This window comes from Nelusetta ayraudi, unplaced genomic scaffold (assembly GCF_046127955.1).
Source record: "Nelusetta ayraudi isolate G7.1 ecotype Tasmania unplaced genomic scaffold, CSIRO-AGI_Nayr_v1 ptg000076l, whole genome shotgun sequence".
NCBI lineage: Eukaryota > Metazoa > Chordata > Actinopteri > Tetraodontiformes > Monacanthidae > Nelusetta > Nelusetta ayraudi.
This window is the reverse complement of record NW_027466126.1, coordinates 878850-902961: the sequence shown is the minus strand read 5'-3', so window position 1 is coordinate 902961 and position 24112 is coordinate 878850. Positions and strand designations below refer to the sequence as shown.

General features: G+C 52.8%; 1 protein-coding gene across 2 annotated transcripts; it reads right to left on the bottom strand.

Annotated features, from left to right (window-relative positions):
- Positions 1-5610: 5610 nt before the first annotated feature.
- On the bottom strand, positions 5611-23911 carry smad7 (SMAD family member 7). 2 transcript variants are annotated; one of them, XM_076043562.1, is made up of 5 exons: positions 23473-23911; positions 22264-23159; positions 21227-21280; positions 17333-17404; positions 5611-6275 (listed from the first exon to the last, which is right to left on the bottom strand). In XM_076043562.1, the coding sequence occupies exons 2-5, from the start codon at positions 22736-22738 to the stop codon at positions 5737-5739; spliced, it is 1140 nt and encodes a 379-aa protein (XP_075899677.1). In that variant the 5' UTR covers positions 22739-23159; positions 23473-23911; the 3' UTR covers positions 5611-5736. The 2 variants fall into 2 exon arrangements, with proteins under 2 accessions (XP_075899677.1, XP_075899676.1); XM_076043561.1 differs by having other exon boundaries at positions 22264-23911.
- Positions 23912-24112: the final 201 nt, after the last annotated feature.

Below are 24112 nucleotides of genomic sequence, written 5' to 3'. Positions count from 1 at the left end.
TCACATTACGTCTGAACGCAGCTACAGGACAAATCTGCTGCGCCGGAGAGGGTGTCTGACTGTAAAATAACACGACTGACAATCGGTTTGTTTTGTCCATAGAATGTGGACTCTGATACAAATTACCATCAATTATTGAGCCGGATGGTAGAAATACACAACACTCAAGCAGCTCTAAAGGCCACATGGCTGCATGTGCTTGGAAACCATCGTTGAAGCCCAAACAGGCCGTAAATGTAAACCAATGACCTGTTGGGAACCGCAGCGTTGAAGTTTAGCTAATTGCAGTTTTCTTAAGTGAAACATTTCAAGTCCCACTAAAAGCACAGGAGCAATCCCGACTTCTTCCCAAAGCCATAACGCATGAATTATGTCACATTTGTCAAAAGGCTTCAGTTCCGTCACGTGACCACTGACATACGGAGACGTAGCGGCAAACAACCCGGACAAAGCTTCTTAGAAACTGCTTTTACATTCTGTCTGCTAATCGGCACAAGGTTTCCATTTTCGGTTGCCACAGCAAAGGCCTGGGTGCTTTTAGTGTTCCCAGACAGGAGACGCTCTCAACTCACCGCTCTTTTAGTCAAAAGCCAGCAGCTCAAAACGACACAGCGGAGAGAAAAAAAAAACAACTCCTAACTTTATATCATTGATCTCCAAACGGCGTTTGAAACATACATGACGGTGGCACCACCGTCGGCGAGGGACGCAAACAAGTTCTGGCAACTGAACTCACAGCACTGACCGAAGAAAAAAAAAAAAAGGAAAAACGAGCGCGGCGTCCTGCAAGCAGTCGGCAGCGGTTGGAGACACATCACAGCCAACGTGCAGGACTTGAAACGTTCTCCCGACGGCGCTCGGAGCGCTGCAGCGTCAGCTAATTTTAACTAGTGGTTAATTCATTATTTTGAACAAACACTAAAGACCTTCTAATGTGCCTTCTCCAATGCGTGTGCACTGGGACGTTTCAGCCAGCTGAATATGTTACAAGTTGGTTGTTGTTGTTGTTGTTGTTGTTGTTTGATTTCAATTGTGATTCACTGAGTTGGATGGGGGGGGGAGGGGGGAGGGGCATGGCTGCAGGGCGTGCAGGGGCTAAATAAGCATAAGAATGTCAGAAGTGACTGTGCCTTGCATTAACACACACACACACACACACACACACACACACACACACACACACACACACACACACACACACACACACACACACACAGCCTGTAAACATGGCTAGACTGTCCCCACCCCACCACCTCTGTAACCTCCTGTTTTGAAGCCCCCACCCTCCCGCCGGCAGATAGACAGACTGTCTTATCTCCCCCCCAGGGAAGATGGGATATAAGGGGGCGGGACCGTCTCTGGCTTTGTGTCTACTGGCACAGATGAGGATATGATGTGTGCATCCCTGCATGCATGCATAAAGGCATGTGCAGAGGAGTACATGAACACATATAAGCGCACTCATACATATGTATGGGATGTATGTCTATACATATATAAACATAGCACGAAAGGCAAGTCACATTTTTCATGGGAGCAACCCAGATGCTTGTCTCTGCCGCTAACCCCACAAATGCATTTTTCTTACAAGTGTGGCACCGTTTAAAAGGGGAATGAACAGGCTTTCCAACAATGTAAGATTTATTTCCAAGAAGCATTGTTACAACAAGGAAATAATCTACCAAACACAAATTTCCTTACTGTTTGTGTTATGTTTATATATATTAGGGCTGGAACTGTCAATCTTTTTTTTTTTTTTTTTTTTAGTTGATTAGTCACAATCATCTTCTTCATTTTCACCACCTATTCTGGACTTAAATCGTCATTGCTGTTGTATTTTTCAACGGAAAATATCATAGGTACATTCATTCATGATTTAAAGGTCATATGCAATGTTTATCACAGTTAAATTCCTGGAAACGGTGTGTGAGCATGGGTTTGTGGGAGTTTTTGAGAATTATTAAGACATGTCTAGTCTGCGGTTCTGGCTGAGGGGAAGCAATAATAAAGCCATCTTATGGGCCAACTTTGACGTCTGGTTAACTATGTTTGAACACACACGGATTTATGTGTGCAACAATACGACACGTTTTATATTTAAATTCTTCAAAATAGCCACCTTTCATACGAAGCATACTTGGAGATATTGAACATGTTTTTCTTTGCTGCATAATTACATCTCTTTTGCTCATATATTTGATGTCTGCAGTGTAGAAAGTTGTAAATACAGTTCACATTCCAGACAAATCTAAAACATGCCATTCAGACAGAAGAGGGGATGATGCTTACATCAAAATCAATGGCAGATGACATTCTAAGTGGAATGAACGTTTGCTGAATAGCACACAAAGAACAGGGCGCTGTCACCAACCCCCTCTCCCCAATAAAGCAACCTAGACACAAGATGTTTGCAGAGCCCCTCCCACTTCAGCAAGGTCACCTCTGAGCAGGCGAGCAGAAATAAAAGCATGCAGTTGAAATATGGCATGGGTGTGAGTGTGAGGCACGGTGGTGTTTAATTATTTTTTGCAGAGCAAAAATGTGGTATTTCTGCAGCATCCATACCAATGCCATCGATTTGACCTCTGTGACATTTCAATATTGTAGCTTTGGTGTCATCATAACGTGACTCATACGTGCTGGGGGACTGTATGAAACACAGGGCAAAGCAACTTTTAACATCTTTTGAACATCAAGTGACTGTCAGTGATTCACGACCCCCCGGCGATCTCCAGGAAAACACGCAAGTAATCATCCTATCGCCTCTAACGTGAATTGGCCTCTAAAGAAATATGTGAATCTCACGTTATTGTTTGACTTTCTGCCACAAAAAATAAATAAACAAATAAATAAATAAATAAAGTACCTCAAGCCAAAAATGTTCATAACCCAACAGGAAACCGGAACCCACACGATATTTATGCAGATGGTGACTCAGTGCGTGCAACCGTGTGAACGCCAAGCTTGTAAGCACCGCGACGCAGCAAGTCGTCACTTTGTGTGTCGGGTCAACAAAAGGCCACAGCAACAACGACGAAAGACGACCACAAACGTCGTCTGAATACACAACAAAAGCCACACACAGCCACCGCCCCTTTGTTAATGCGCACATTAGCCCAGCCACAAAAGACAGACGGCGTGTTTGTGTGTGTAATATGACTTACGTGCTTTGATGCCGAGGCTCAGTTGTTCTTGTACTTGTCGCTCGCTTGGATTTTCGCTGCCAAGAGTTATTTAAAAAAAAAAAAAAAACAACGTATTTTGGAGAGACGTTTTATTCACGCGACCGGTCGAACGATTAAAAAAAAGTTGCATGAGTTTGGGTGTTTTCAAGTCTTAGTGGCCGTTTTGTTGTTTTAGAAGAGTTTGTTGACTAATTCTTACCATGTACTGTTCAACCGCGACCTCTTTTTTTGTGTAATCAGTGTCTAAATTGCATCCGGTGTGAGTGTAATACCCCTTTCCGCCTCACAATTTACACGTATCTGAAGCTTTAGCATGGGGGGCGCTGTTTCACCAACTTCAGGAAGCTGACATTAAATGACAAGGGACAATTTATTGTTGTTCTCTTGTAATAAAACGACATTTAAATCACAAGGAGGAGCTGGAGACCCACATCTGTTACAGGAAGTCGGGTGCCTCAATACTGGAGAATTTTATTTTATTGTATGTTTATTTTTAATTTGTACATTCACAGTCATTTTTGTAACAGTTTTGAGTCACATATTACCAAAACCAGCTTTTGTAATGCTAAACAGTTTTTCTTGGAAGCTGCCCACAGTGACAACTTTTCAGAACTGAAATACAAGAGAGTTGCAGGCCAGAGATGTGGCCCAAAATCTGTAATAGTTTTAATGGAATTATGGTTGGGTAGAATCAGGGTCACCCTGTCGGAAGTAGTCATGTACACAAGGCTGTTCCTCTGTGTGGCTGTCACTCACACACGCACACACAAACACACACACACACACACACACACACACACACATGCAGAGGGCTTGGAGCTGCTTTGGTTGCATTAGCAGGGCGAAGGATTATTGGTAGAAAGGCGCACAGACAGCAGCTATGAGTTTAAAGTGCATGATGTCAAAGAACAAGTTCCCAACCTTTGCTGGGACTTTTTTTTTTTTTTTAAATTCAGTTAGATCAGCTCTTTTGTGGGGGTGTCTTAGAAAATGTCACTGACCGTGGAAATAAAAAGATCCTCAATACTTTTTGGTGTTAAAATAACAATTTTAGAGGAGCAAAATCTGTTGAGAAAAATTAAGGATGACATATTTTTCAAGATGAATTTCTTTTCTTTCTTTTTTTGTTCTAAATCGGACTTGTATATTAGGGTTGCTTTCAGTAGCAATTCTGTTTCAAAAGTGCTTGAAGCAGCACGGCAACAAACACAAAAAATGCCCCAATTCAGGCCTGCCTCCACCACCGGGTCCCCGTTAATTATTTTGTTGTTTTGGTTGTTTTCTTTGTCCCTGGCATTCTAAATAAGATTCAAGGTTTTTTTGTAGAACGGCGCAGACGATGGGGGTTGCATGGAGTGGAAAGTGGGTCTTGTGAATGTAGGTCTCTGAGACAGTGTGTGTGGGTAAAGCAGGCTTACAGTGGTAATCCTCTTCACAGACACCCATCTGACTAGCAACAGGACGAGGTCCAGACAGACGCACACACACGCACGCTCACACAGATAAAGAGAAGGAAATCTAGTTTGTTTTGTCTTGTTTTTTTTTAAAAATACAATAGGTCATATATAGGTCATCATCCTCAGACAAACCCTTGAGCCATCCCTCTGGTTTCTGACCAACTGAAGTTGTAATCTTCCATGACATTTACCAGAAAGCATTCGTTTCCTCAGGTGTGGCACACAATCCGGTGCGATTGTTAGATAACTGACATTCTTTTACTCTTTTTTTTTTTTTTTTCCAAATCAGATACAACAATAAGAGGGAAGAGGGGCTCCTTCAGGAAGAACTAATCCTCTGTTGACTTTATTGGTTCCTGAAATTTGTCATTACCGTTTCCAGGCCGTGTCGTCATCGGCCAGCTAATGACAGAGAGGAAGAGGCACTTTCATCCTAAAATAACTTGGGGGGGGGGGAAGAAAACAATTTCAAAAGTAATGAGCTTCTAAGACCAGGGGCAGTTGTGACTGTTGTGACTCAGTTTATCACTGAAAGGAAATGCTTTTAAAATCCACAACTTCACTTCAAAGTCCTTTGCCGGCTCTGTGGTAGGTTGATAATGGAAGCCAGTTGGTAAGCAAAACCTCATTTAAATAAGGTTTAGACACACTTGAGCATCAGACAACGGCAAACAAAACTTATTTGAATTTTTTTTTTATTTTCATCATTTCTGGTTTTGCATTTATATTAAGCAAAGTGCATCTTATTTTCTTTTTTTCATCAACACATTGCACAATACATAAATAATGATGCATATAAAACGTCTTCGTATTTACAATTAATAATATATTTATATATAACATAAAATACATTTTTCGCTTCTTATTTTATTTCATTAAATCTTAGTCATTTATTAAACAAAGTCCGTCAGAATCTTTCTTCTTCTGCCGCTTCTTCTTTCAAAACATCCTTTTCTTTCTTTTCTGTGGAAAACAAAAAAAGTGTGTTTGGGCGTAGTCTTTTCTTTTTGTGAGGTGGGCAAGGCCGGGCCAAAAAAACAAAAAAGAAAATAAAAAGAGCGAGACGATGAGGGTGACGAAGAGGAAGGCTGCTGCTATCGAGTGTTGAAAATCACTTCCAACCAGCACGGGCAGCTACTGATGAACTGTCTGGTGTAGCACTGTCCCCATCCCTTCACAAAGCTTATCTGAACTGTGAAGCCCGTCCGAGGCTGCTGCGTGAACTCGTGGTCGTTGGGCCTCTGCAAGCTGCCGGCCTTGTCATAGTCAAACGCTTTGATGGAGAAACCGGGGAACACCTTGTGCACGAGCAGCGTGCGCGAGTCCGGGTTGTCCAGTGTGGCCGACTTGATGAAGATGGGATAGCAGCTGCGGTTGTAGACCCACACCCCGTCCGGCTCGCGCGTCAACTGGATGCCGTAGCCGATCTTCGCCCGCACCATCTGCACCAGCTGGGACTTGTTGTCGGAGCAGAGCTGGCCCAGGCAGAAGCCGTTGCCCTGAGGTAGATCGTAGAAGATGTCCAGAGAGGGCTCCTGGACTGAGTAGAGGCGCCCCACGCGTGTCTTCTCCTCCCAGTATGCCACCACGCACCAGTGGGCCCGGTCACCAGACTCCTGCATTGCCAGGGAATCTGAGGAGGGGGAGAAAAAAAAGAGGAAGACGGTCAGCAGGGAAGGTGCAAAGTCAATCCGAGAGGAAACTTTAAACAGTGAAACTGAGAACTCTGGGAAAGGAAGGGGGCGACGGGGGAGGCGGGGGAGATAGAAAGAGGTTAGTAGGAAAAAAAAAAAAATCGAGAGGCATTTCTCAAGCGTAATAAAGTTTTCTTATGCCTGGAAAGAGGGGAATTTGCTTTAGCCGCTAGCCAAGGGCTAAAACGTCGTGCGCACTTTCCGCCGTAAAAGGGGAAAAAAAACAAAGTGGGAATTTGTGGTGCGCAGACGAGGGAAGGGGAGAGGGTGGGGGGTGGGGGGGGGGGGGGGCAGAGAGAGCGACTCCGGGGACGCTGGCAGGCAAGTGTCCACACGCAGCAAGCGCAATATTTGTCTAGAGATTAAACGCTTATCATCTGTCTGGCTCGATGTATTTTGGTAGCGGCGGCGGGCCGCCAGCGACGCGCTGACGTCAGGCCGCCTCCCCCCACCCCACCGCGACCACCCCGCTCGCCCTCTGTCGAAGGCGACACGCTCCGGCCGCGCCGCAGGAAACTGGAGACCATCTTTGAATGTGCGCCGGAGGACACGGCCGCCAGTCAGCCAGCCAGCCAGTCGCTGTAACTGAGCAACAGCCAGCAGCTTTCGCACAAACACATCACCGTCTCTCACCCCCCACCCTCCCCCTCCGCCACGACGGAGCACATGGCTGTTTAGCCGACGAGCGAACGCAGAGCCCCCTCGAACCGGCGGCGTCTGAATCGTTGACAGGGCCGGCCTCCCCCGTCTAAAGTTTCCCCCTGAGCGTTAAAAAAGAGAGCGAGAGAGAGAGAGAGAGAGAGAGAAGCGTAGCGTTGGCCGCGTTCCAGTTTCCGAACCCGCAGCTCCCTCACTCCCTCCCTCCCTCGCTCGCTCTGCCGCCACCGCCGCCGGCTCCCTTCGCTGTGCCTCTCTCTCTCTCTCTCTCTCTCCCTTCATATCTCTATTCCACAGAAATCTGGCTCCCAGCTTCTCCCCGGCTACAAAAGTGGGAGCCAGTCAGGCGCGAGGGAAATAGAGGGAGACGGCGAGAGGAAAAGACGGAGGCGGGCGGGCGGGGGAGGGGTGGCGGAGGTGGGGAGGTTGAGGAAGAGAAGGAATGCTTTTCACATATTTCCACTATTACTTTAGCGACTCCGCTTCCTCTCCCCCCCTCCGCCTCACCTCCTTCCCTCTAAGCGCCACCTAATTGTCCTGGGCATCGATCTTTAACACTCGTGCGCGCAAACGCTTTAAACACGCACTCAAATCCTGGGCTCTGATGAAAGACACTTTGAAGGGTTTGTGCGAAGGTGGGAGGAAGGAGAAGAAAAAAAAAAACATGAACAAGAACCCCTCTCGGATCCATTTCGGTTCTCATCAGAGCGACACCGCCTGGCCAGGCCTTCCTCATTTCATCCGGCGGTGGCCGTGAAGCTAACCGGTAATTTGGAAGGTCCCGTCTGAGGGAAACTCTGCGGCATTAATGCTGCAGGATCTCCAGCCGGCCCGAGCAGGGCTCGCCGCGGCCTGTCATTAGCCTTCATTAGACGCGGGGGGAGGAGGTGGCGGCGGCGGCAGCGACGGCGGTTAGGGGTTGGGGGGGGAGAAGAGACAGAAACGGTGGAGGAGGAGGAGGTGAAGGAGAAGCCATGGCGGGGGCTGAAAGCATGCCTTCCATAAAACAAGAGGCGCTGTGTTGTTTGAAGTGGGCCCGGAGCCTCGGGGAGTTTATCGTAAATCCGTCCTCATGGGGTGCAGACGGGGGTGAGGGGTAGGGGTGAGGGAGGAGGGGGGAGGGGGGAGAGAGGGAGGCTAAGTAGCCGGCTATCTCCTCGAGACTAAATGGAAGAGGGGGAAGAAAAGCATTTATCTTCCAGATAAGAGGCAGAAAGAGACTTTTGTGTCTCTCAGGGCTGGTTTTCAGACTGGTGGCTGAGAGACGAGCCCAGCTGAGCCGAGCCGAGCTGAACCGAGCCGAGCCAGACCAGACCAGGCCAGACCTGGTTTTACTCTGCGTGTAGGTACGGGAGCGAGCCGGGATCGATAAAGGAGGAAGACTCCTCGCATTCTCTTCAGAGCTGACAGAGAGGGCCTGCTGGCGGAGCTCACCTGTGAGGCCCAGGCTCTCTCTCTCTCTCTCTCTCTCTCTCTCTCTCTCTCTCTCTCTCTCTCTCTCTCTCTCTCTCTCTCTCTCTGTGTGTTTGTGTGCGTGTGCATGAGAATGTGTGTGTGTTATTGCTGAGAGAGACAGGGCCTGGCGTCAGAGGTCATTAGAGCGGCTGCCTGTCTGAGCCTGTCATTGCAGCCTGAAAACACCCTGCTATTCAGGACTGCACTAACTGCCCCTCCCCCCCCCCCTTCCTCACTCGCTCCCTCCACCTCCTCCTCCTCCTCCTAAACCTCCTCCTCGCCCCAAAGCCAGACTGGTGGCAGGGAGGAGGAGAGGAAAATGGAGCGGAGGATGAAAGAAAAGAGCAGAGGGAAGACGGGAAACACGGCGGCGGGATGGAAAAGGCAACTGCATAACGAGTCTTATCTGGCCGGATTAAAAAAAAAACTGTGCGAGACGGCGCCTTCTTTACAAGGGTCAAAGCTGCCGCGACACCTTTCCCACAATGCAACCTGAATCCCCCCCTTGTTGATGGTTGTTTCCCCATAAAGTGCGTCCTAAGACGCTGGGGGGACAGAGTCAGAGCAGTCGTGTTCTTCTTCCCACAGGTGAGCCACAGGGAAACTTTTTACCTCCCCGCACCCTCCTCACTCCTTCAACCCTCCTCCCCCTCCTCCCTCCTCCCCCTTCTCCCCCTCCCTCTCTCTCCGCTACGTCAGCAGACAGTCCGACTCCTCCGGCTGAGGGCCGCTGGCCTGCCAGGGACGATGTCGACCCGACAGTAGACGCTGCCAAACACACACACACACACACACACACACACACACACACACACACACACACACACACACACACACACACAGTGCGAGCGCCTCCCCCTCCCCCCACTGTCAACACACCTCACTGCGAGTGCAAGGGCTCATTTAACCCGATTTTAAATTTTTTAACACGCCGGCGAGCGAGGCGTCTGCCGGACACGCAGACTCGTGTTACGCAGCGACACTATTTCAGGTGTCGGCCGCCGCCGTCTGACACCTACACCTACTGCGGCGTCACCGTCTCTCAGGGCTGCCGCTTCTTCCTCTCGGAGGAGGAAGAGGAGCCTGCAGACACTCTGAGAGCCGTCCAGGCCTGCTGCTGCTGCTGCTGCTGCTCACTGGACGCAGGCCTACGTCACTACCGCCGTGTGTCTGTCTGTCCTAATGTCTGCCTGTCTGTCTGTCTGCCTGTCCTCCTGCCTGTCTATCCTACCGTCTGTCTGTCTATCTGTCTGCCGGCCCCGCCTGCTCGTCTGCTCTGCACTGCGTCTCCGTCTCCTCCCCCCCCCCCCCCCCCCTCCTCGCCTGGAGATAAGCAGGCTTGCTGGCAGCCCGGGGCCATCTGTCACTCCGGCCCTCTCTGCCCCCACCCCAGTCAGTTGTCTGCTGCCTGGCCTGTCCCCGTCTGCCGCCGTGTCCCACGAGGCCCAACCCCCGCCCCCCCCACCGCTGACCTAACGCCCCACCCCCCCGGCCCAACCCCCCGGCCCGGCAGCACCGAGAAGGCAAACAAATAAAGACTTCTCCCCCTCCCCCCTCCCTCCCGCCTGGGCAACAAAGCCGGCAGAGGAGGCAGCCGTCACATGATCGCAGAGAGGCAACTTTTATCAGAGCCGGTGAGTTTATGCAACACTGAAAATAAACAAGAGCACAGAGACGCAAGAGGAATCCCATGTGCGGCTGGCGGTGCTAGCCGTTAGCGACACGGCGCAAACAACAGCTCCCGTGTGTGTGTGTGTTTATTCCCCCCCCCCTGCAAAGTATTAAAATGGATGATGAGATTAGAGGTCTGCGAGGCAGGGGGCGCCGCACGCAGTAAACATCTGTGATTAAAGTGCAATGCAAAAAAAATAAATAATAACAATCAAATAAATGACACCATAACAGGCCGGATTTGATGAATAAAAGAGACGCACAGTCCGACTCCCTGCTGTGTGTGTGTGTGTTTTTTCTGAAAAAAGGTCGTCGAGGAGCAGAGTGGACGCCACGCCAGGCCGAGACAATCGCTGGAATGGAGGACGGGCGGCGTGGGGGGAGGGGCGGAGGGCTGGGAGGAGGGGAGGGGGGGCGGGGGGCGATGACAGACTGGCTGCTCCTCTCAGGGCCAGAGACACAGTCTGCAAAGGTTAATCATTACCTCCGTCTGACTCCACACACACACACACACACACACACACACACACACACACACACACACACACACACACACACACACCAGCTCCAGGAGTTGACTTCTAAACATAGAAGTCAACCCGGTGGCTCACCTACACACACACACACACACACACACACACACACACAGAGTAAAAAATGCTATCAACGTTGGTAAATAGTGACGAGGCTCCTGAGGGCTGTCTCGTATTGATCCCTGCGAGCCCCGTCTGTTTGTGTGTGTGTGTGTGCGCGCGCGCCTAGTTTTTTTCTCTCTCTCTCTCCGCCCAGACGCAATGACCCTGTCGTCATCAGACGCACACGGAAGCTGACAGCAGGAATGGTGGAGGGGGGGGAGGGGAAGGGAATGCGCGGAGGAAGCGGCTGGAGGAGTTGGTGGTGGTGGTGGTGGTGGTGGTGGGGGGGGGGTGCAGGGGGGAAGGAAGGACTCTTCACGGTGCCTTATTTTCTGAGTCAACACCCTCTCTCGAGCCGGGGGAAAGTCTATTCCAAAGGTCAAGGGTCAACCCCGAGGCATTCCTTTTGTTCTAGGCATGCTCGGCCCCTCGGCAGCGTGCGTCTCTCTCTCTCTCCGTCTGTCTGTCAAGGGAGGCGCCGGCTGCGCTTTCATCTCTCCGCGCCGGGGCGAAAGTATTTAGTCTCATTGATTATTTTCTCTCCACCCCTCCCTCTGTGGACGGGAGTCCTCCAAGCTACCTGACGTAGCGCCGAGAGAGAGAGAGAGAGAGAGAGAGAGAGAGACAGAGAGAGAGAGAGAGAGAAAGTTGGCGCCGGCCGGCCGGCTGGCCAGCTGAGAATGGGGGAGAAAGGTCGGCCGACGGGGACAGAGGAGGCAGAGTTGGAGGAGGAGTGCCGCTCTGTGGCGTCAGCCGCGGGAACGCCGGCGTCAAAAGCCGACTCGCTCTCTCTCTTTCCTCGCCGCTGAGAGGCGAAGGACTCGAAGACGGCCGCGACGGCACCTTCTGCGTTTTACGGCGGCCGCCATAGGAAGTCCCTCTTTAGGGTGGCGGGTTACATAAGCTGAAGTCCTTCCTCCCCCTTCCCCCACGTCCCCCTCCACCGCCCCCAGGAAACCTAAATATGCCCTAATGGCCGGGGGGGAAAAAGAGAGAAAGAAAGAAAAGAGAAGCCCTCCTCGCAGGGGAGTGGCAGCGCTCCTCTTATCTCCAGATCAGGCTCCTCGCAAGCAGCGGCGCAGATACAACGAGCTGCAGACACGCCATCGCTAACAGGAACCATCCGGCCACAGGCAGGAGGAGGAGGAGGAGGAGGAGGAGGAGGAGGAGGAGAGATGGAGACGGAGAGAAAAAAACTGGCTCTTTTTTTTTTTCTTTTTCCTTCTCTCCCCCATCCTTCCCCGTGCCTCCACCTACGGTATAATTTTCTCTGAGTGGATGTTGCTGCTATAATTACACGATGCACATGTCTTGACGTAGCCCCGGTCCTGTTGGGATGAACGTGCGCGCGCGCCAGCGCACACGCACCACAAAGTTTAGGCTGAAAAGCAGCAAAGTTTCACAATTGATCTGGTGAAGTTCTCCTTTCTCACACAGAGAACAAAAAAAAAAAAAAAAAAAAAACCCAAAAAAAACAAAACCACGTTTTGCAATCCTTGCACTTTTCCATCGTATTCTTATTCTTATTCTTATTCCGCAACTTCTCCATTTTCTCTCCGAGTTACTGTTCCGATACTTCATCAGGATGACCCACACACACACAAGCACGCGGCCCGACCTCGCAAGGGCCAGATTTCCCAGGGTGACAGGACAAATAAACACAGGTTTAGCGGCAGCGAGGGTGCCAGGCTGCCGGCGCTGATGTCACCCGGTCACGTCGGCAAACACACGCAGGTCAAAATAATCGCACGCACAACATCCACATCCGCGAGCGGCAACGGCGAGGGACGCGACAGTAAAAAAAAAAAAAAGAAAACCAAAAAAAAACCAGACGGCCGGCCTCGCCTGTCGGTTAAACAGCCGCACGGCTCCGTGTGTGCGAGGTTACATAAACACACTCTGTTGTCTCTGATTGAGACGCGGCGGCCGAGATAAAGACGCACACAAACACAGACGCACACACACAGACGCACACACACCCCTCTGGTCTGAGTACACAGAGACAAAGTGACTACATGAATGAGCAGGCGGGAGGGTGGAGACGGTGTGCGTCTGTCTGTCTGTCTGTCCCACACACACACACACACACAGGTTCACTGGAATGTGTCTCCACTTATTTCCATTTCCGTCTATATAATGCTATAAAAAGGTGAGGTGGGGGGTTCTCCCAAGACCCCCTCCCCACCCCCCAATGGACCCCTTCCCTCCCCCCACCCCTCCCCCCCGCTCTGGTTCACTCACACACTGAGGTAATGTCAAGAAATCCGCTTCCACCGAGCGGCTGCGAACCAAAACAACGTTCATCTTGTTCTGGGCAGGTCTCCAGCGCTGGCCCGCGGCCAGATCTGCATAACCCACCTCTCACTCGCCGGGCTACGCTATGCTAAGCTACGCTACGCTATGCTAAAGGGGTTGGGGGGGATCTAATGTTTTCAAAGCTGCAGCAGCAGTTTTGATGCCGCACGGATCTTCAGCAGAGGCGCCCCCTCCGGTCCTCCTCCTCCTCTTCTTCTTCTCCTTCTTCATCTATACTTCCTCCTCCCCCCCCCCCCACCTCCGACCGCCGCCTCGCTCGCCCGCCCGCTCGCCGCTGTTTTTTCAATTTGTGCAGCATAATGACACAGGGTGGGGAAACAGAGGACGGCCAAAACCAAAAATTAAGTCCCTTGCCAAGAGGCGGCTTGGCCGCCGCGCAAGCAGAGGAAGTGGGGAGTAATGAGAGATCCTGGCCCGGCGCGGCTCGGCCCGGCTCGGCTCGCTGGCTGCACACACAGCCTCCAAATTACAGAGAACAGAGCCGAGCTGCCAGCCGTCCCTCCCTCCCTCCCTCCCTCCCTCCGCCCAAAGCCGCCATCTTCTCTCCTCTCTTCTTATGAGCAGGAGACTCTGAAGGAGCAGAGCAGTTTTTTCTTCTTTTTCAGCCGGCTGGGGTCGCCGGATTTTTTCCTTTTTTTTTTCCCTGCACGTTTATTTCTCAGGAGCTGATGAAGCAAACAGTTTGTGCGCCTCTCTCTCTGTCTCTCTCCTTCCTTTCGCCGCCGCCGCAGCGCCACTTCCTCCTCCTCCTCCTCCTCCTCCTCCCTCATCGACGCACTCCAGTGTTTGTTTTCTGTCACGAAGAGGCCTCGGCTGCCTCCCTGTCCGCTTGCCTTTTCCTCAAAGACATGAGGTCATATCCTGCGCGGCCCTTTCCTCTCCCCGCTAACCCAAACAAGGCAGGAATGCGAGGAGAGCGGAGGGAGACTGAGGCCGCTCTGTTTTCTAGCGCGTTAGAAGTTGGCTTTTAAAGGAGGGGGGGGAGAGGGCGAAGGGAGAGTGGGGGTTGGGGGGGGTGGGGGGGGGGGGGTGGCGTACACAAATGTGTCCTAACATTTGCAAAAGGCAATTACTTACTTCCTTTAAAATAATAAAAGACACGGTGCTGGATTTGCACCAAACGAGGGGAGTTTTTTTTTTTTTTTTAAATAAAATTTCTTCTTGTTCTTTTCTGCCTTCAACAAGACAGCAGCGGCGGCGGCCTGAATTAATGAGACGAGGTGCGGAGACTAAATTTAATCTGCCAGAGCTCCTGATGAAGGTTATACCTCCAGCTGATTCACCGGATGACTAATTGACTGGCTGCAGGGGCCAGCCGACTGTCTGTCGAGCGGAGGTGACTGGCTGCCGGTGTAAGAATACGACTGGGCCTAAAATTAACCTGCAGTGGGAGGAAGCGCCTGTGTGACAGTCGGCGGTGCGCCAGGCTTCTCTCTCTCCCTCTCCCTCTCTCTCTGTGGAGGGGGGGGGGCATTTTTTCAGCATGCCTTGTTGTGTGTGTGTGTGTGTGTGTATGTGCGTGCAGCCCGACTGTATCCTCTTACACACAGACACTCCAGGTCGCCCCCCCCCCCAACCCACCCTAATGGCACCAGCAGGCACGTCACCAACACACACACACACATACACACACACACATGCATGTGAACGGATGAATCAAAAACCCCCAAAAACAGCAAAAATCCAGAGCTGTGAAGCTTACAGCCGTGCACGAGAGTGCATGTTCCAGCGCTCAGATCTCAACTGGGCACCATGCCATCTCGCAACTTTTGTTAGCACGTTAGCACCTGGCCGTAGCCGCCCTAGCGAGCTAGCTAGCTCGCTACTGGCATTGTCAGACTCCCGCCAGGTGGCTTCACTGTTCCACGGTTAATTTAGCGTCTACGTTTGAACAGAAAAAGCACTACCACAGTTTGACTGATAGGGGGATAATTGACCGGAAAGGAAGCAAAACAACCTGCACAAACTTGCACAAATTCACAAGGAAGCACCCAGAAGTCTCCGTCTCCACACATGGCCCATCTCTCTTTGACATGGACCCTCCAGTTAAATCCTACCAACTGAGCTCAAAAAGCGAGATCAACCTCCCACTCCACCCCCTCCACATCGCTCCCAACCCCCGGCTCCAGGCCTCCAGTCGCCATCCAGGGCCTTCCACGTTTTCTCCTCTGCTCTCCCTCTGCTCTGCTCTGCTCTGTTCCAGGCTGGTGACGTGAGCCAGCGAGAGGAGCTCTGGAGCTGGTAGCCTGGCAGGCAGCCTAGTTTGCATTTGCGCTTGTCGCTGTCGCAGCTCGCTTAACTCCTTGCAGCCCGGGACGGTCTCGGAATTTTTTCCAAGACGTGTAAGTGACGGGGGAGACGGGTGGGGGGTGGCGGGGGAGTAGTCGTCTACAAACTCATCTCATTTCCTCCGCCGGAGCCCAACGACTTTCCACTCTGGCTGACGCCGAAGAGCAGCGCTGTTGCTGTCTTTCTCGAAACTCTCTCGCGACGAGACAAACAAAAGTTCAAGAGAAGCACTCTTGCTGACTTTAAGCCCCTGCGCCACTCCTCCCTCACTCTCTCCCTCCCTCCCTCTCTCCCCCCCAAGCCAGAGCCACCCTCCTCCTCTCCCTTCCTCCTTCCTCTCTGTAAATACGTCTGGAGAAGAACATAAAAAGGGCAGAGTGAGTGAATTAGAAGGTCAGCAGCGGGGCCTCTGGGAGAGCCATGTTTCTTTTGTCAGGGCCCCAGAGAAAGAGAGAGAGAAGGAGGGAGCGTCGGTGCAGGGGAAGGAGAAGCCGGAATGAAATGGCCTTTTTTTTTTCTTCCTTTGCTTAAATCTGGCCCTGCCAATGAAATCATGAGGGGGCAGAGTGCTCCGGCCATCTCGCCCTGGGCCTTTCTACCTCTGCAGCTTTTTACTGAGGGGGCCCTTTTCTGCTGCCATGTCATCATCGCCAGGAAGGAAAACAGTGAAGGAGGTAGAGGAGGAGGAGGAGGAGGGTCGTGCGCTGGGACCGGGGGCGCCTGCAAAGACTCCGCTTCTTAGGTTTCACGGCTTGAAAACCAAGTCCAAAAACGTGTATTTAGGTGACGCCGAACTCTGCAGCGTTTTGCAGGAAATGTGGAGGGGAGGGGGGGGGGGACAGATTTTCTGTCCTTCCAGTTCCTTCTAACAATCTCTTCATCTTTCCATCCGTGCACACACACGCGCACACATGTATGCATGCAAGCTAGCTAACCCCCCCCCCCCATCCTCAAACCACCAAACAAAGGAGGAGGGGAGGGGGGGAAGACGGGCAGCCAACACCAACTGACATAAAACAGGCTTCCAAAGGCCTCGTAATGAGAACCATCTGAGGCGGAGGGGGGAGAAGCAGAGCAGCAGCGGTGGCGGCGGCGGCGGCGGAGAGCACGAGCTCCCTCCGCTGTGAGCACCATCTTGTTCTGTAGCCTGCGGACAGGGCGCCGCTGAGGAGGAGGAGGAGGAGGAGGAGGAGGAGGAGGAGGAAGAGGAGGCGGCGCTGCCAAAGGGGGATTATGGGAGGAAAAGAAGAGGAGGCGAGCCGTGAGACGCATCCTGCATAAGAGACGGCAGACGGCAGCAAAAGAGGGAGGAAATAATAGAGAGAGGGGCGCCAGTGTCTCGGCGTCCTCGTCCATCTCCGGAGGACTCGGGCTCGGCCGGCCACAAAGACGCCGCCTGTACGCGCGAAAAAAAACGGAAAGAAAAAAACACGTCCCCAAACAAACACTCTTGTGTCGGACGAGGGGCCCTTTTGTCTTCCCCCGCCCACGGCAGCGCGCACACGCAGAACATTCTTCTCCAAACAAGCGTTTTGGTTTTTTTTGGGGTTTTTTTTTGGGAGGGGGGGGGGGATTGTTTGCCTCCTATTACGACACGCGGGAAGACGGGGTGAGCAGGGAAGACGGGAAGAGGAGGAGGAGCAGGAGGAGAAGAGGAGCGTTGTTCAAAGAGTCAGGAGGGAGGAATTTATGTGGACGCTGGAAGAAATACACCACCCAACCCGACTGCGCCGCTCCCCCGCCCCTCCTCCCACCCCGCTTTTTTTTATTACAGAGGGGAAGCGGGGGGCCCCCCACAATTGCGGCCTCATCATCACACACACGGAGCGTTGGGAACGCGCAGTAGGAGGAGGGAGGAAAAATAAAATGCTGAGGAGAGGGGTTGTTGTAGCGTGCAGGATGGGGGGGCGGGGGGGAGGAGGAGGAGGAGGAGGAGGAATGGAAAATGGAAATTCACGGGTGTAAAGACGTACCTGAAAGCCCCACAGGGGCCGAGTATGTCGTTCCCCCAGTACCGCTGGATGAAGGTCCAGAGTCTGGAGAATCTGATGGAGAGGGAGACATTGAATTAGCACCGTGTGCGCGTGTGTATCTGCGTGTGTGCGTGTGTGTGCAAAGGCAGCAGCTGCGAGGCCGTCAATCACGGCGCTTGAAATCAATGCCTAATGAAGACGCTGACGACGGCGCTCACGCTCGCTCCCTCGCACAAAAAGGCGCCCGGCGAGGACTAGCAGAGGCGGACTCCTTACACCGCCGATAATCCCCCATAATCCACCGCTTCAGGAGGAATTCCAGGCCCCGCGACTCCGCCAGGAACCGTCTGGATGGAGCCGACCGCCATTTTTTTTCTTTTTGATTACGTTTCGTTTTGCTCTGACGGCCGAGGTGAGAGGAATGGGGGGGCCTCGAAACAGTGTCACCAGAGTCCCGCCTCTTCCTACTGCAGGTCAGCTGCCACCCCGCCCCTCCCCGGATGTGAGGGCTGGGTGCAAAACAACCACAGCGAAAACCAAGTTCTTTGTGTGTGTGTGTGTGTGTGTGTGTGTGTGTGCGTTTTTATGTCTTCCGCCCCGGCGCCGTAAATTTGCCTCAACAGGCAGGCGTGATGGAAAAACGACTCCCTCGGTTTGCATCTGAATGTTCCGGCGCCGACTCATCACCTCCAACCCATTCCGACATGGCACCTGAATGCAGCGAGGAGCGGCTCGCCTTGTGGGCGGGGCCACTTAGGCGCCACTGTTCGGACACAGCGCCTCGCCGGCAGCAAGTTTCCAGGGCTTCGCAATGACCGACGCAAACGGCTGCCGTGTCACTTTAAAGACAAACAACAAACCAACCAAAACAAAACAAAACAAAACAAAACAGGCTAATTTGGATAGAAAAGCTGAGAGGGGGGGAAAGTCCCTGAATCAGCCTCTGCTTTGACACCAAACCAAGCGGTTCTGCTTCCCGCCACGCTGGGAGGTGGTAACGCAACGTGCACGCGCGAGGGCCCCGGCCTGCCGCGCTTTGATTGGCTGCCAGCGAGCCCCTGCCCTGCCCTGCCCTGGTCTCCTGGGCAACGGTTCACAGATGACCGCAGGGCTGAGGGGGCACCGGAGGGAAGGAGCCAAACACTGTGTGATTTATATTCCCCAGAGCTGGAACAAGGTAGCGTTTTAGGTCTTCGCCTCGCTTTTCATATTGACCGCTGGTCCGCCGCCGCCGCCGCCGCTGCCGCCGCTGCTGGAAACGAGACAGGCACGCCAGCGCAAATATGACCGCACTTCCTGTTTGCAGGACTCATAAAACCGTCGTCGTAAAAGAAATCAAATGCACCCCCCCCCTCCCTCTCCGCCGCCTCCCTCCGCTCATCGTGGTCGACTGAGTGCCTCTCGCATGCCAACTTTGCCAATTTCCTGAGTGTCAGGACGACTTAAAACAAAGGCAACGCAGAGAGCAGCGTTGAAAATCCTCACAGCCGACAGTAAATAGGGAGGTTGACGAGTGACAGATCTCCCCGAAAAGCCCCTGGAGGGAGAAAGGCCCTGTCTCCCTGCATGATAAGCCCGTCTCCGCTCCATGTGTGCGTGTCTGTGTGTGTGTCTGTGTTTACGCCTCAGTCTGCCACGCTGTCCTATTAATGTGAGATGTCTCTCAGTCTCTCACCAGCGCAGACACATACGCAGACAGCCTCCTTTGATTAACCACAAGTGCAGCTGCAGCGGCTCAATGCAAACCAAACGAGGAAGCAGCAGAGAGACAGGTGAGCTCGGGCCCGCTTGCTTTTTCTTTTCTTTTTCCGCCAAATGAAACCAAAAAAAAAAAAAGCAAAAATAACTGGAGGAAAGTATGCCTCAGAAGAAAGAAAAAAAAAACAAAACATGGCAACTATTGATGTGAAAAGTACCCCTAAAAAGCCCCCTCTGATTAACAGGCACAAGTCCAACCGGAGAGAATTTCCCGAGCTTCCCACGCTCTCCGAGCGGCTCTCGGCTCCTTCCTCTTCGCTCCAAGAGTGGAAACAGGGTGTTAACACCGGTTGTATAACCGTTTCCTTTTGTCTGCAATGAGCTCGCATGGCGTGTTTACCTTCGGGTTCGGTCTCATCGCTGGAATGTTTTTGAACTACAACTCCAGAAGGAAAAAAACAGAAGGAGGAGGACGAGGCACGGTGACGGGAGAAGGTTGGAGGAAGCCGCCGCCGTTGGTTTCCGACCCATTTCGGAGAGTGTGGGAGAGCGTCTCAGGTGCGGCACGGCGGGTAAAGGCGGACGGAGCTTCAGAAGAAGAAGAAGCAGCAGCAGCAGCGGCAGCAGCAGTAGCAGCAGCACAGCTGCAGCAGCGATGACTTCCTATTGTTTCCACTCACTGAAAGCCACTTTCTCCTCTTCTCCCGACTAACTGGCTGTCGGCCGGCTGCTTCATTGTTTAACTCTGGGCTTTTTCCTGCGCTGACAGGCAGCCAGATGGGTAAATGAGCAGGGCAACCAGGGAGAGTCTGCGTGTCTGTGTGTGTGTGTGTGTGGGGGGGAGAGAGAAGGGACGGTGTGCACATCATGCACTCACACCCATAGGTGCACAAATTGCACAGATACTGAAACTGCCGGTAGGAAATGCGGCTCGCGCATCAAAACCAGAGGCGAGTCGGAGGAGACGGACACGTTCACGGCGCCAGCGACAACAACTGTTTCGCACTTTCAGGTGACGTGACAGCCAAGAGAGAGAGAGAGAGAGAAAAAAAAAAAAAGCCGACGAGCGAGACAGAGGAGCTTCCAGCGGGCTGCAGCAAAAATAACGGGAAAAAAAAACCCTCTCTCCGACACGGTTCAGATGGTTCAGTGACGGAAACAAACCTGCCAAAAATTCTGAACATCTCCTGCCATGTTCCTCGGATTCAACATTTTCCTGTTGCATAAGATAGTGGGGTGCCAAGGCGGTCCGTTCACAACTACTGTGTTTATACCAACGTCATATAAACATACATATATGTTTTGTTTTGTTTTGGGGTTGTTGTTTTTTTTTAAATGACAAATGTCCGATGGGAGACGCGGTTTCAGGTCAAAGTTCCTGCCGTCGACGACCACTCGTGCATCTTTTTTTTGTCTCGCAGTGACTCTGGCTACCACGTTCAGACCCGACTTCCATCTGCAGGCGACCAATATGACACTTTCCCCGGGCGGCGGGAGGAGACGAGTGCGTGCCGCCTGTGGCGCAAGGTGGAGGCGAGAGGACGACTCGCAGAGGAAGGGATGAACACCGGCGGTAAACAGAAGAGCCTCTGCCCTCCTAGTCTGGAAAACAAACGCACCCGAGCAGCGGCGGGAGGAGATGTGGGACTGGGACACACACACGCACACACACACACACACACACACACACACACACACACAGGCCCACATAAGTCCTCAACCTTAATCTGTTGATTAATTTGGCTGATAAAAAAGGCCGGCTGGCTCCAGAGACGCTGCCGTCTGGGGAGCGCCGTTCACAATAGCCGGGCGGACACACAGACAAAAACACCCACCAGGACCCCCCTTTGTGTGGGCCCCTCCCCCCTCCCACCCAGTCAGTCAGTCACTCACACACACACACACACACACACACACACACACACACACACACACACACTGTGTCCCCCGGGTGACAGGGGGATGTGGGGGTGGGGTCGGGGGGACAGTAGGTGGGTTTATAGCAGCTATCCCAACTTTCTGATGCTCGCTGGCCGCCAGCCACGCTAGCAGGGCCCAGACACCCAGGCGTGCCACTCCACTGCTATCGTAAATCACAACATAACACAGAGCTGTTTCCTATAAACACACACACACTCAGGCTCTAAGACGAAGCGCGCAGACATCCAGTCAGACAGTGGCGGCGGCGAGGCTCACCTGGTGGTTTAAGATAGTCCATGGGATAGCGAGAATACGGAGGAGGAGGGGACTCTGCATGGAGGAGGAGAAGAGAGAGAAAAGTAGAGCATGAGAGGAGGGGGAAAAAAAGGAATGCAACGCACATAAACAGGGAGAGATTGAAACTTTATGATAGGAGTTGTCATTCTTCTTCTACTATGACAAATCACTATTACGATTACTACTTCTTCCAGAGGGTAAAAAGGGGGTTTGGTTAGAGTCTGGCAGCCCAGTTGAGCAGGCAGCAGTGAGGCCGCTGTGCTCGCTGGCTCGGCCGGGCGGCTATTGCCTTTCATTGGCAGGGAGATAAACAGGGGACCGCCTGGCGCCAGGAGGGCCACTATCAGCGTCTAGGACAAACTGAGATACGGGCCTCTTTTGGCCCGGTGCGCCAAAGCAGGGGGCGGGCGCGCACGCACGCACGCACACGGCCGCATAAACACAAGGGCTGGAAAGTTGACCGTGGAAAGACTGCGAAGCCCCCGGATTTGCACTTTGGAGAAGAGGAAGAGTGTGTGTGTGGGGGGGGAGAGAGATTGCCAATTGGGGGGTAAAATGGTGAAATGACACGTGTTTGCAGAAAACAGACGCTGTTTAAAAAAAGAGAGAGAGAGAGAGAGAGAGAGAGAGAAAATGAAGGGGGAAAAAGTCTTCCGTGTAAAGCAGATCGATCTGTTGTGGGACTACCCCCCCCAAAAAAAAAAAAAAAAAAATAGTGACAGCTCGCTGCCGAAACTTGGCACGCTGTCCACATGGGTCAAGTTTGACCTTATGGAAATAGGAGATAAGTGTGCCAAGAGAGGTGATGTCATCTGAATTAGGCTAATTGTCCCTTTAAGAGGGCCGGTGATTATTTGACACATGCTGCCTCCACTTTAAAAAAAAAAAAAAAGAAAAGAAAGAAAGAAAGAAAAAAATGAAAACAAACAGAGAAGAGAAAACGCAGGTCTGACCAATAGAGGTGTGAACTTTAGCCTCCTCTGAAGTTTTAAGGGAAGAAGGTAAATGGTGCTTACCGAGTTCACAAAGTCTGCTCATGTGGTGCGGGTTGCAGCAGACGAGCTCCGGGTTGCTTTTCCCGTAGGATTCACAGCAAGACAGCCTCTTGAGCTCCGAGGAATGCCTGAGGTCCGGCCACCGGAACACTTTGTAGAGCAGCATGGGGAGAGAGTAAGACTGTTGACCCACTTTGGCGTCCACCTTGCCGGACAGCAGCAGGCAGGGGCTCCGAGCGCCCCCCTTGGACTCCACCGCCTGCAGGAGCACCTCTAACTGTTTCTCCTTGATCTTTTTCAGTACGGAGTGGGTCAACGCCTTCAGTTCGGCCTCGGAGCCGCCGCCGCCGCAGCCGGACTTGGCCACCTTCGCCGTTTTGCCCATGCAGCAGCCCCCGGAACCATGCGTCCCTCTGTCCGCCTCGCCGTCGCCCTCCACGGGCGCTCGGCTCCTCCAGAGTCGCCGGACGAGCCCCGACCGTTTGGTCCTGAACATGCGGGACGAGGAGAGGGTTTCCCGGCTAAAAAACGGGCATGGCGTCCGCAAATCATGAAGATTCCGGGAGCCGAGTCCGGGCGACGACAAGCAGCCTGAGAGGAAACGCCGGAGGAAGCGGGAGGCGGGCAGGCAGAGGGGGTCCGGAGCATGCGCCAGTCTCTGGTGGGCTCGCCTCCTGCGGGCTCCCGGGTCCGCGGGAAGCAGCGGAGCTTCGCGGGATAGTCAGCTGCTGCTCCTGCGCCGGTAGACAACCATCACCTCCGCTTGCTTCGCGACCAGCAGCCTTGCAGGGGTGGTGGTGGTGGTGGTGGGTGGGTGGGGGGGAATAATGGATATCCCGGGCTGGAGAAAGGCTGTGCTAGGACGCGGGGGTTGCTGGGAGGGTTCACCGGGGGTGATGCGCCGAGGACTGAGTCCACTTTAAAAAAAAAACACACAGCAATTCTTCTTTAGCACAACGACGGAATAAGGGGAGGTTACGGTGTTCAATCTGTGTGCACGGGCTGCAATAAATTAAAAAAAAAGAGGGGCCTAATTAAACCTACACGCCGGAACAATTATCCCATGGAAAAAAAAAAAGCGAGGCTCTCCTGCGTCTTGAAGAGCATTAATCCACAAACACAACAGGGGGGGGGGGTGGAATCAGACGACGGGGGGGAGAAAAAAAAAATCCTGGGTCGGAACTGCGCACAGGCGGCTTCCTCCGAGGCGAGTTATTCTCTGTTTCTTACCGTCTTAATTCAAAAGAGGAGGCAATGCGAAGCGAAGGGGACTGGGCTCCTTCTAGCCTCGGTGATGAGCTCCGCTGGCAGGAACCAACCTCGTCAAGTCCACACAGTCGACAGACAGACAGACAGACAGACAGAGGAGGGCAAGCAAAAATCATCCGGGGACGGGATCTCTACACACAGTCCTGCTGGAGCCGCACAACAACAAGAGACCCTCGGCTTTGGCTTCTTCTTCTTCTTCTTCTTCTTTCTTTTTTTCCCCCCCTTCCTCCTCTTCTTCTTCGTTCTTCTTCTTCTACGTCCACGCAACACGCGAGTCCTTCCGCGCGGACGGTCTTTCTATCTCTCCGCGTTGGAATAAAATGAAGGGATAAGCCGACCCGCTTGCTGTCTCCTCTCTCTCTCTCTCTCTCTCTCTCACTCGCTCGCCCGCTCTCTCTCTCTCTCTCCCTCCCTCCCTCTCTCGCTCGCTCTCTCTCCCTCTCGGGGGGCAAAGTGTGCGTGTGCGTGCGTGCGTCTCCCTCCCTCCCTCCCTCCCTGTGTGTGTGTGTGTGTGTGTGTGTGTGTGTGTGTGTGTGTGTGTGTGTGTGTCTCCCTCTCTCTCTCTCCCCCTCCCTCCCTGTGTGTGTGTGTGTGTGTGTGT